Source organism: Gymnoscopelus braueri (genome assembly GCF_963280865.1).
Source record: "Gymnoscopelus braueri genome assembly, chromosome: 10".
Taxonomy (NCBI): Eukaryota; Metazoa; Chordata; class Actinopteri; order Myctophiformes; family Myctophidae; genus Gymnoscopelus; species Gymnoscopelus braueri.
The window spans coordinates 15563590-15575936 of record NC_137611.1 but is presented as its reverse complement, the minus strand read 5'-3'; the positions used below and the strand labels follow the sequence as shown (position 1 = coordinate 15575936).

At 41.7% G+C, this 12347-nt stretch overlaps 1 protein-coding gene across 1 annotated transcript in view; it reads right to left on the bottom strand.

Moving 5' to 3' along the window:
* Positions 1–2057: 2057 nt before the first annotated feature.
* atp1a2a (ATPase Na+/K+ transporting subunit alpha 2a) overlaps positions 2058–12347 on the bottom strand; it is a 97527-nt gene continuing 87237 nt past the window's right edge. Inside the window, exons 21-24 of the mRNA XM_080441107.1 lie at positions 10361–10491; positions 9921–10022; positions 8587–8678; positions 2058–2444 (exon numbers count right to left, since the gene is read on the bottom strand). Coding sequence (XP_080297233.1) covers positions 2416–2444; positions 8587–8678; positions 9921–10022; positions 10361–10491 — 354 coding nt within the window. The 3' untranslated portion in view covers positions 2058–2415. The remainder of the gene's footprint in view (positions 2445–8586; positions 8679–9920; positions 10023–10360; positions 10492–12347) is intronic.

The window sequence follows — 12347 nt, the reverse complement described above, 5'->3', positions numbered from 1 at the left end:
ACAAATTTTCAAAAAAATAAATAAATAGCAGATCTACAAGCTCATAGCGCACTCTGTGCAGATGTATATCTTAAGAAATCTTAAAATGACACGTTCCCGGTCTTAAAGGGTTAATACAGAAACCTGCCTCACACAGGAGTGTAACTCCTGTGTGAGGCAGGAGTGTAACTCCTGTGTGCAGTGCACATACACGTGCAACACTTCACTTCAAAATTACAATAAGCATTAAAAACATATCGTGGCACACTCTACTCACCCATTAGAAAATATGTCTCCTGATTGCCAACTTCCTGCTTTTAAAGGCAGGACTAGATCGTGATTGGATGGCATCAGAGTGCCTCACCAATCCTGATGCACCAAATCTCCACACATGTGCACCTGCAGCAAATAAACCACAATCAATTGGTGTCAAAGACACAGTGATAATTGACTGGCTAATATAGACAGGATCGATACATCAGATATAGGAGCGAAAGACTTGAGCTGATTGTTCATCACAGATTATCAGCTGAACTATGCGATCATCATCGTATCAAGAAACACAGTTTTAAGTGCTTGAAGGGACCATGATACCTACCGAAAATCAACCCTCTGCAGGGACCTTCAATCAGAATCCTGTAACAGAGTTGACAATCAATACGTTGCAGAGATAATTGACTGGCTAATAGAAAACCTAAAACCATAGTATTTAAGTTTTCCCAACAACAAACCATGATCAATAACATCGAAAGCAGCAATGAAATCTAGCAGTACCGGCCCTACAAGCCTACTATCATCCATGCTCTTTAGCCAATCATCAGTTATTTGTGCAAGTGCTGTACAATTGTGTGAGGGCCGTGTAGCAGCCCTGGTGAAAAATGCCAATCATTATGTATAATTCACAGGGAAAAGGGCAAAAATGTATGTTTTTTATAAATTAAAGGGGGTGATATTTCGTGGTTAAAATGTGTGTTAACCCATTAAGACCTGAGGCCGATTAAAACATTTATTTTCTAAATCCTAACGCTTAAAAAAATACATGTATTCAAAGATTTTCAAAAATTTTCAAAATTTTTCAAAAATAGCAGATCTACAAGCTCATAGCACGGCACTCAGTGCCGCGCTATGAGCTTATATATCTGCTATTTTTTAATAGCCAAAGAAATCAAAAAATGACACAGGCGCGTTCCCGGTCTTAATGGGTCAAATAGCTCTATATTCTAATCATGTTTGGGGCAGTGGTGGACTAAAGGTTAGAGGAGCGTACTTGTTGCCGGAAGCGGAAGGTTCCTGGTTCAATTCTCTGCAACCTGCAGAAAAAAAATCTGGGTGGGGAAGTGAATGGCCACCCCTCCCCCAACACTGCTGAAGTGCCCTTGAGCAAGGCTGACTGACTGAACCCCCAACTGCTCAGGTTGTAGACTACTGGTCAGCTCCCAGGTTTGTATGTGTGTGTGTGTGTGTGTGTGTGTGTGTGTGTGTGTGTGTGTGTGTGTGTGTGTGTGTGTGTGTGTGTGTGTGTGTGTGTGTGTGTGTGTGTGTGTGTGTGTCTATGTGCAGGGCGTTGCTGAAAATTTGCACTTGTACTCAGCTACTACCCTGGGATAGACTATATCTAGAGCTTTAACCGTAACCCTTTTTTCACAAAAACATATCACTTACACTACGGTATACCACTGCCTAATTGAAAACCTGTCTTTTCCTTATGATTCTGTTGTACAGTATGTTTATATATAGCCTAGCAGAATACACCAGTGGTTCCCCAATCTGGGAACACATCTGCAAAAAAAAGGGGGACCAAATTGGGAAATTTGGGACCCAATTTGGGACCCAAACAATGTATAATAGTATTTTTCATTTCTGAAAATGTTTTGAAATTATACAAAAACATTTAGGAATCGAAAAAAGGGATATTTACTCGCGACCCATAAAAATGTGTCTGTGACCCACAAAATGGGTCCCGAACCCACTGTTTGGGAACCAGCGCACTCTGACTACAGGCTTGGCCTGTAATATGTGTGCAATATGAAGACTACCCACGATATTAATGAATATGAATGGAAACAATGACCTTGGGGTGCATCGGAATACATTTTATTTGGTGCATTCCATTATAGGCAAAACAATACATGCAATACATACGGTACGGCTTTCATCATGTTCGCGATAGGCTCACAGTGAGGCCCATGTCTACTGCAAGACAAGTCTTCTGGAAAAATATACTCAAAGCAAACACAAGCCTATTTCAGCATTATTTTTATGATAATCAGATTTGGGAACTCATCCATGCAATATTACAATTGACAGGATATACAGACATAACAAACGTGCACGCACGCAGAGACAAACACCAGCAGAATTTCACTCTCTCTCTCTTTCTCTCTCATGTGCACACGCGCGCAGACAGACAAAATTCAAGCTGACATTTCTTGAACTTTAATAATATGTCTCCTGTTCCACCCAACCTGGAAGAGAAGAGAAGAGAAGAGAAGAGAAGACAGGGAGCGTTTCAGTCAAGAGAGCAAAATGACAGACATTTTCATAACATTCCTTTCATGTGGGTCTATTTGTATTCATCTCATGCCCCCCCCCCCTGCCTTTGTTTCTGTACTTCCAAATGAATCCCTCTTAGAGCGTGCGTATAGCTCTGATCATCCGGCTGTGACACACAGATTAACAACAATGATTAACTGTCATGATAAATTGCATTTTGTGTCTGCGCGCGCCTCGGCCCTCGTCAAGCATGCACGTCTCGCGCTAACGTCGGGCGCCAGGAGAGGCGACGACGGGCCTTTGAGGCCATTGTGTGCTGTGTGTGTCCCTGCTATCACATGTGTGATCTGCGGGAGCTCATCTCAGAAAGTCTCTGACAGCCTCCTTTAATTTCCTCTTCTACCTCGTCTGAACCTGGCGGCGCTCTCATTTGAGTCAGACAGACAGGTGGGATCTGTGTCCTTATAAAATCTACATCTTTATTTCACTGACAGTGCAGGAGAAAGGCTTCCTGGCTGCCATGGGTTTTTACGGCGCCACTCTTGTCGGAGACAAGCTGTCTATGAGAGGGTCTGTCTGTGTGTGTGTGTTAGGGCTGTCAAACGAAATATTCGATATTCGAATATTATTCGAATATTGGTAAAATATGTATATTCGAATATGAAAAATAATATTCAAATGATTTTTTTTATTTATTATTATTATTATTATTATAATTTTTATATTTATTTGACAGGGACAATACAAAAAACAATGTATGAAGTTATAAAAACAAACAAAAGATATGTTTTATTGGATCCGAGCACTCGATACATTGCTTTTTGTACTGTTTCGGTCAAAAAAGAAAAAAATATATATATATATTTTTATAATAATAATAATAATATTCGAATATATTCGAATATCTGCACATTTTTAAGACCAATATTCGAATATCATTTCTGAGGAAAGTTGACAGCCATAGTGTGTGTGTGTGTGTGTGTGTGTGTGTCTGTGTGTTTGTTTCTCTGGGGCTAATCTCGCAAACCGCTGCTGGACCGATCAACACCACATTTCTTGTGCACATGGGCAGTCGTTTTTTTTGTTTCCTATAGCCACATGTTATGTTTTTATTTATTTAAATGTTTTACATTTTTTAACCCATTTTTTCACCCAGTGCCGATTGCCTATGTAATCCTGGGCGCTACTCTCCCTCTGCCAGCCTGGGGAAAGCCCAGAACTGCGCTCATGCTTCCTTCAATGCATGAGGAGCTAGCAGGCCGCTTCTGATCACCTGACAGTGGGGAGTTTCCCTGGTTGGACGTAGCGCGTGGAAGGAACACGTTATTCCAACCGGTTCCTTTCCCCTCCATCAGGCGCCCCGGCTGACCAGGGGGAGGCAGTATACACGAATCCACAGAGCGCTTCCCTGTAGGTATGGCTCCGCCCCCTTTAGGTAGCGCCGCCATTACTGCGGTGTCAATATCAGTCAGCTGCTACTACGCTGAGTGCGGTGATATTGACACCGCAGTAATGGCGGCGCTACCTAAAGGGGGCGGAGCCATACCTACAGGGAAGCGCTCTGTGGATTCGTGTATAGAGACCAGGATTAGATTACTACATGTTTTTGTGAGGGTACCTACCCTAGGAGACACGGGGAGAACATGCAAACTCCACACAGAAAGGCCCTGTCGCCAACCCCACCTAGGTATGGGCGCTGATGACGCGGAGGAGAGGACACGCCCCCAGCGCCCACAGCGTCCCAGGCGGGAATCGAATCCAGGACCTTCTAGCTGTGAGGCTAGAAGGTTTTATATCTTTTTTTTAAATTTGAAGTTAATGGGGGTCAGATTGGGACAAAACCAAGGGAGCCACGCTGTTATTAGACAATCTAAAAAAAATAAAAAAATAATCATATTTATGTATCCAAAAGATTGCATTTACAGCATGTCTGCTTTTGTTTTGTTGATGAAGTGGAGATACAGATAAGATAAGGAGTGTGACTGCACCACATCAAAACTAAGGTCATAGCCTTGAACACACACAAGTAAGACGCGCGAACGCTGGAAGCGAACGCAGCTCGAAAATATTGTGTGTGTGTGTGTGTGTGTGTGTGTGTGTGTGTGTGTGTGTGTGTGTGTGTACTGTAGCTGCACTCTGGCGCACTCTGTCGGCCGCACCCAGGCAGTGCACTGCACACAGACAGACACACACACACACACACACAAGCCGAGCAGAGTTTCATAGTAGGCTCCACTTGGGCGGAGGCGCGGCGACACACATCAGTCAAATCCTCTGTGTGTTCATTTATCCATTACATTTGTACACTCTCAAGAGTTAAAAATAACACAGAAGATTTCACTGTGAAAGGATGTCAATTCGGTCAGCACCCACGTCTGCACTAACTGGCATCTTTAATCTCATTGCTGATTACTTGCATTGACCGGCGAGAGCCAATAGTTTGACAGCTGCCCTTTGGAGACGATGGGAGATATAATGCACGTGTTCATCATGATGTAAGACGCTCTAAATGAGAATTGATGTGTAAACCGCGATAGTTCCCAGTGACTGTTCACACAGCTGTCCATTACGCACTATATCAATCTGTCTCTGTACATGCAGAGGCAGCAGGAAAGCTCTGAGGGAGATTGTGAATCGAAACACGGGAGAGAAGAAGCTTCTGGCAGCTTAGGGTTCAGTTCCAGTTTAGATAAAGGTACGTCATGCAGGTTTGGAAGTGGGAATTTGGAACCATTTAGCCATCCATGACTAAATGGCTAAAAAACAAAAGTGTTTTTTTTTCAATAGCTTTAGCCCGACAAGCGAGAGAGTGCAGGAATCTAATTATTGTCAAGTCAGTTGGTCAAACCACTTTGGATTGGTGGGGTGCAAGGAGCTGCACAACCTCTAGAGGTTGCTAGCAGGGGTTTTAGACCTTTAACCACCTTTAACCAGCCATATACTTTGTTGTATGCCGAATTGTGAAGTATATACATATATAAATAAGTAAATATATATATAAAGACGTACCGTATCTACGATGTATTACTCCATATTTGGAAAAAGTTTCAGGCTTTCATCTAACTGCCATTCACTTCCTTTATAAAATTCAAATTCAAAATGTTCAAAAAATATAAAACATAATGTGGGGGGGAAAAGTGTTGTGGCGTCACAATGTGCACAAGAACTGTGGCGCTGATCAGTCCAGCTGTTTGTGTGATTATCCCCAAGACAAACAAACTGGACAGACAGACAAACAAACAGACAGGAGTGAAAACATAACCTCCCCCCCTTCACCCTTGCCTTGAAATACGGTAATTACAGCAGAACAAAACCATAATAAATATCAGATAAAACAATTAAGAATAGCAACAAAAAAAAACACTGTGAAAACAAAACAAATATGTTTTTAGTGGTGATTTAAAAGATGTGCCTGACTGTGCTGGTGTGAAATCCTCAGGGAGGGTGTTCCACAGCCCTGGGTGACTATGGGCTCAGTGGGCTGCAGAGAGGCCTGATCACCTCTGGTAAGATTTCAAAACAATCCAGAGATAGAGCCCTGTCTGAGGATCTGAGGCTGCACTCAGGCTCCTAAGGGACTTAACACACATCTCAAATGTAACTAGGAGCCTGGCCCTGGAAGGCAACCAGTCAGCAGTGGTGGAAAGTAACTAAGTACATTTACTTAAGTACTGCACTGAAGTACAAGTTTGAGGTATTTGCACTTTACTTGAGTATTTCCAATTTCCAATATTTTTACTTCTACTCCATCTCAGAGGCAAATATTGTACTTATACTCCACTACAATTATTTGAGTTACTAGTTACTTTGCAGATATAAATTATGATATTATAAAACATACATTAACCACATTAACCACTTTAGACTTATTTTATACATAGGCTATTTGAAAATAGCAGATCTACAAGCTCACAACACGTCGCATCGTGACGCGTTGTGAGCTTGTAGATCTGCTACTTTCAAACATTTCAGTACTTTTACTTTTGGTACTTTAAGTATATTTTGATGCCAATACTTTTGTACTTTTACTTTACTTGTAACAGAGTACTTCTATATTGCAGTATTGGTACTTTTACTTATAAACATTTGAGTACTTTTTCCCACCATTGCACAGTCAGTGCAGAGAAGCAAGGATGGCTTGGGCTGGTATATGATTGTGTTTCTTTAGAACTGCAGTCTGGTTGCTGCATTTCAGCAACAGCTGGAGATAGCTTTTTAACTGAGCCCAGAGTGCAGAGATTTACTGTACAGCATTCTAAGAATGATGGAATAAAAGCAATGGGGTGACCTTTTCAAGGTTTTCAAAGGCTTACAAAAAAAACACACACACACACACTTAATTTTCACAATGTTCCCCAGCTTGAGAAAACACTGTATGATTGCACAACCCCCCCCTTGTGACTTGGCCATCGTCAGGAGAGGTCGGACTCACAAATCACGTCATGTTGAAAGTTTTACCATGTTTGCTATGAGAACTAACCTCGCCTATTAAAATGCTGACCCTACGGTTGCAGCCACCACCCCCCAATCATAAAACAATGGCAACACAAGCTGAATGAGGTGTTCATTATCGAAAAAGGTCACAGCTAAAATACAGCGGGAAATGGACGTTTTTTTATAGATATGGTCACCATGGATATTATTAGCTTATGAGTTTGTGTTAGCTTAATTATGATTTCATTGTTTGTTTCTTAAGTAATATCAGGGTTGTTTTTCTTTCTTTTTGTTTCTTATCCATGTTTCTGTTCCATGAAATTTATACGTAAAAGAGAACTTAGAGATTTATTTATTAAATGATGCAGTATCATTGCTGTCTGGCAGAAACCAGCTAACTCCATTTTTCTTTTTCTTTTTTCATAAATCAGGGCCATTGAACACCCTTTACGTCTGTGTGTTGATTAAAAAAATATTGAGCCAATGAAAAGTATTAAAAAGTGCTTCTGACAAAACCAGCTAACTCCATTGGATCCTCAAACTGTCTGCTAAACCAGCTAACTCCACCAAAGGGGGGCGGGGTTAGCTGGTTTTGCTGACTCCAGTCTCCACCCCCTTTTGACCTCCAACCTCATTGTGAGCTTGGAGGTCCATTCAGCTGTTCTTATCAATAATGAACAAAACCTCCTATAACTCCACTTTTTGTTTAGTTTTGTCATTTCCTGAAAAATTAACATTTTGGAGTTAGCTGGTTTCTGCCCGACAGCAGAGATATTAACCCATTAAGACCGGGAACGCATCCGTGTCATTTTTTTTTATTTCTTTGCGCTATTCAAAAATAGCAGATCTACAAGCTTGTAGATCTGCTATTTTTGAAAAATAGTGAGAATGTGTGCAAATCTTTAGTTTGAATATATATATACTTTTTTAAGGCAAAAGTTTTTAACTCAAATTTTTGCTTCTGGGGATTTTACAAATGTCTAACAGTTTGTTTTCCCTAAAGTTTTTTAAAATTGATTTTTTTACTTATGTTGCTATATTATCAATGATTTTCAAACTTTTTTCATGTCAAGGACCCCCAAAATAATATGTATTTGTCCGCGGACCCCCTCCCATCTAAGAATATTTTGTTCCAGGGACCCCCAGAAGCAAAGATTTGAGTTGAAAATAAAAGATTTGCAAAAATGTTCAAGTTTTTTCTAAAAATAGCAGATCTACAAGCTCATAGCGCGGCACTCGGTGCCGCGCTATGAGCTTGTATATCTGCTATTTTTGAATAGCCCAAAGAAATCTTAAAATGACACACATGCGTTCCCTTCCCGGAAGCCCTTAAAGGGTTAATTGTAGGCCACAAATAAAAGGTTTCCCCCCTAAAATGCTAACCCACGCAATCTCTGTGTGGCGTCGCATTAACAGTCATGTCTTGTCACTGCCGGCTTAACCTTTGTGTTATCTGTCATCTTTGTTTTGGCTCTCTTCTGGGAGACATGACATCCAGGTGTATCGTTGCCCCCAATGTGTGTTTTTTTTGTTATTGTGTTTTTTTTCCCGACTCGGTGTGAAAGGTGTTAAAGGGCTTGAGTCTTTTTTTTGTCATAGAGGCAATTGAGCAGATAATGAAGGTTGTGCTCCCGTTTAGTTCCGGGGGATATTCTCTGTCAGTCACTCATGTAACCTTACCTCCTGGGTCCCTCCTCAGGATCCATTTGCGGATCTCGTCGTAGACGAAGATGAGTATGCTGTACGGCAGGGCACAGAACCACCAATAGATCCTATGAGAGAGAGAGAGAGAGAGAGACAAGCGTATTGGGGATGGAGGGCATAGATAAGCAGCGAGTCACTCACAGATAATGTCAAAACGGTTAACCCATATAGACCGGGTACGCATCTGTGTACTGTAACCACTTTAACCATTATTTTATACTTTGGCTTTTCAAAAATAGCAGATATACAAGCTCATAGCGCGGCACCGAGTGCCGCGCTATGAGCTTGTAGATCTGCTATTTATTTTTCTTTAAATCGTGAACATTTTTGTAAATATATATTTTTTTACTACTTCTGGGGGGTCCCCTGGAACAACATATTTTGAGATGGTGGGGGAGTCCGCGGCCAAATACATATCATTTTGTGTGGTCCTTGACATGAAACAGTTTGAGAACCACTGATTATAGCAAAAAACTGTTAGGATTTAGAAGACATTTGTAGAATCCCCCAGAAGCAAAGATTTGAGTTACAAATGTTCGCTTTAAAATATATATATATTCAAAGATTTGCACACATTTTCATGATTTAAAAAAAATAGCAGATCTACAAGCTCATAGCACGGCACTCGGTGCCGCGCTATGAGCTTGTAGATCTGCTATTTTTTTTTTTTTTAAAGTGGTTAACATCTAAAAATGACAGATGCTTTCCCGGTCTTATAGGGTTAAATCCATTGCAGATGTCAGAACCGGTTCTCTGCACTAATCCCCCCGCAGCTGTTTTTGAATATTATTGGGGGATAACAACAATGCTGCATGTCTTTGAGAAGCTGGCAGGCTTGGTTTACAAGGAGGGAACGGCGGGGCAAAGAGGGGAAGAAGACCTAAATAGAAATGGGAATGAAAGGCGGTGCTGCTGGAGATGGTAATGTACTGTACTGTACTGTTACTGTTACTGTAAATGGGAATGAAAGGATGCACTGTACAGAAAGACAGAGAGACAGACAGAACACAACACTGAGTGAAGAGTCTAAAACCAAACAGTTTGGAGAGTGGCAGGTGAAGCACACAGAGAGGAGCTTGTGAAGCATAGATAAGATATATATCGGAGATAGTTAATGCCAGTGCGGGGCGCCTTTTTCGAATACCGAGGAGAATAATGGCATTTCTGAGGTGCGGGCGGGCAGACTTCATTGCGAGTGTATTAGAGTGACGGCTTAATAGCAGCCTGTTAGATCTTTAAGAGGCTATTTTTTGGTCGGGTGGAGCCGGTATCGGGGCGTGTGGAGTGGCGTGCGTGGCGTGCGTGCGTACTTGAGGGGGTACATGCGCAGGGCCACGTCCATGCCAGGGCAGTAGGACAGGAAGGCAGCCAAGGCGGTCTCAGCGAAGAGGCCGAAGATCAGGATCCGATTCCTGGAGCACAACAAAAAAACATAAAGAAACAAGATAAGAGCTGGTTTGGGGGACAAAGACAAGACAAAGGTATAGTGCAATGTGTTCTTTCCACGCCTCTTCATCCTACAGGCTGATTTATAATTAGTTGCCTTAGTTGAAAACAGCCGATCTACAAGCTCACAACGCGCCGTACCAGGACGCATTGTGAGCTTGTTGATCGGCTATTTTCTCTCATTCTTTTCCCCATTCCTTCTGCCTTCTCCTCTCTCCCTCTCCCTCTCCCCCTCCCCCTCCCTCTCTTTCTCTCCTCTCTCTCTCCCCCCCCCCCCCTCCCTCCCTCCCGGTGTGTGTCTCACTTCATGCCCTGCTGGAAGACGGAGTTCCTGCGGGTCTTGCAGATGACCAGGTCGGCCCACTGGACGATGACGATGCTGGTGAAGAAGGAGGTGTGGCAGGTGAACTCGATGATCTTCCTCTGTTCATAGGTCTGCCGGGGACACAGACAAGCATATATTATAGACACACGTATGCAGACAAGCACTGGATATATACACACCAGGGTTGTTATAGTTAACGAAAAGTAACAAAATAACCAAAACTGGAATTGAAAATATTTTTGTTAAAGATAAAAACGAACTAAAATCATCTTTGTTGCCAATTGTCGGTATCGAATATTTTTCTACTTTTTGAATCTCTGCCCTATAAAACTAATAAAAGTATTAAAAAAAACTAAAACTAAACTAAACTAAAACTAAACCTTTTTTTCCCACAAAATATAAACTAAAATAAACTAGCAAACCCGCTTTAAAAACTAATTTAAACGGAAATTGAAAACATGAATAAAAATGATAAAAATGTAAACAAATAAACCTTGACACATACACATGCACAGTCTACAGTGACTAATTGTTATGTTATTATACCTGGGTCCAGGATTAAAATCAGTTTCTAAACTCCAGCACAGCTCTCAGAGTATAATCCATGTGTCTTGCATCCACTCCATGTCCTCATTACTTCCAAAACAAAGCATTTTCTCTCAAAGTTTACTTTTTAAAACACTCCCAGGATAAATAGCGTTACGCACAATCAATTAAGGAGAACGTGTCTATAGACCCGATTTCTCATATAGGCGTATGCTTTGCTGTTGTTTAAACCTGGACCCCTATTTTCTTCAATTCATCAAGTATTCTCCTCGTCTTTTGGATTCTTCATACACCGTGAAGGAGGGTGAAGACAAAAAAAAAAGAATCCCCATGAATTCAAGGCCTCATTGTGGGGGCAGTGAAGCATTCCTACCCCAAAGAGAGCAAAACGTACCCGAATGGATCAGGTTCAATGTGTGTTCAAACCTCGTACAGTAGGCTAACGTATCGATCCACCATTCAATCCATCTTTGTGTTTATCAAGGTGGGTTCAGTGAGCGGCGCGCTTAAGGGCACGTCCATGGAGGTTATTGAGAGATGAATGGATGTTGCTGATTCACTTTGCTTTGATTGACTGATACCGGGGAGGAACGTGAGAGTGAATCCACGTTATCAGTCTGGCCAATGCCAGGCTAGGATCGAGCAGGCAACTGGAAGGTTTTGCCTGCTCCATCCAGCCAGGCCGACAGGAAAAACACAAACCCGCTTTAAAAAATTGTTTTAGGCCTGGACTGCTGGCGTAGCTTTCCAGGCACCCATAGGCTCAGTGGAGCCTGACAGTGTATCGCGAGTTTGAGTCCTGATCCCGACGGCTTTTGCTGCGTGTCTCCCCCCATCTCTCTCCCCATTTCCTGTCAGCCAACTGATCTGTCAATAAAGGCATAAAAGCCCCCCAAAAATATTTTTTTTGAATAAAAATGATTTTAAAAAAATGAAAAAACCTTGACACATGCACATTCTACAACGGTGACTAATTCAAAGTGTGATGTTCAAAATCACATCTCTGCTTCCAACCGGCGTTCAGGTTCACATATCTTTCATTCCTTCATAGTAAAAAGGTACCATCAGTGTTAAAGGAATACTTTACAAAATGACTTTGTCTTTTTCCATAAATTACTCACCCTGTGGAGCCTTGAATGGAGAATGCCTGTTTGTCTTGTATTCCTTGAAGAATCCAAAAACTAAGAAAGTACTTGCTGCACTGAAGAGAATACCTGGGTCCACGATTAAAATCAGTTTCTAAACTCCAGCACAGCTCTCTCAGAGTATAATCCATGTGTCTTGCATCCACTCCATGTCCTCATTACTTCCAAAACAAAGCATTTTCTCTCAAAGTTCACTTTTTAAAACACTTCCAGGATAAATAGCGTTACGCACAATCAATTAAGGAGAACGTGTCTATAGACCCGATTTCTCATAT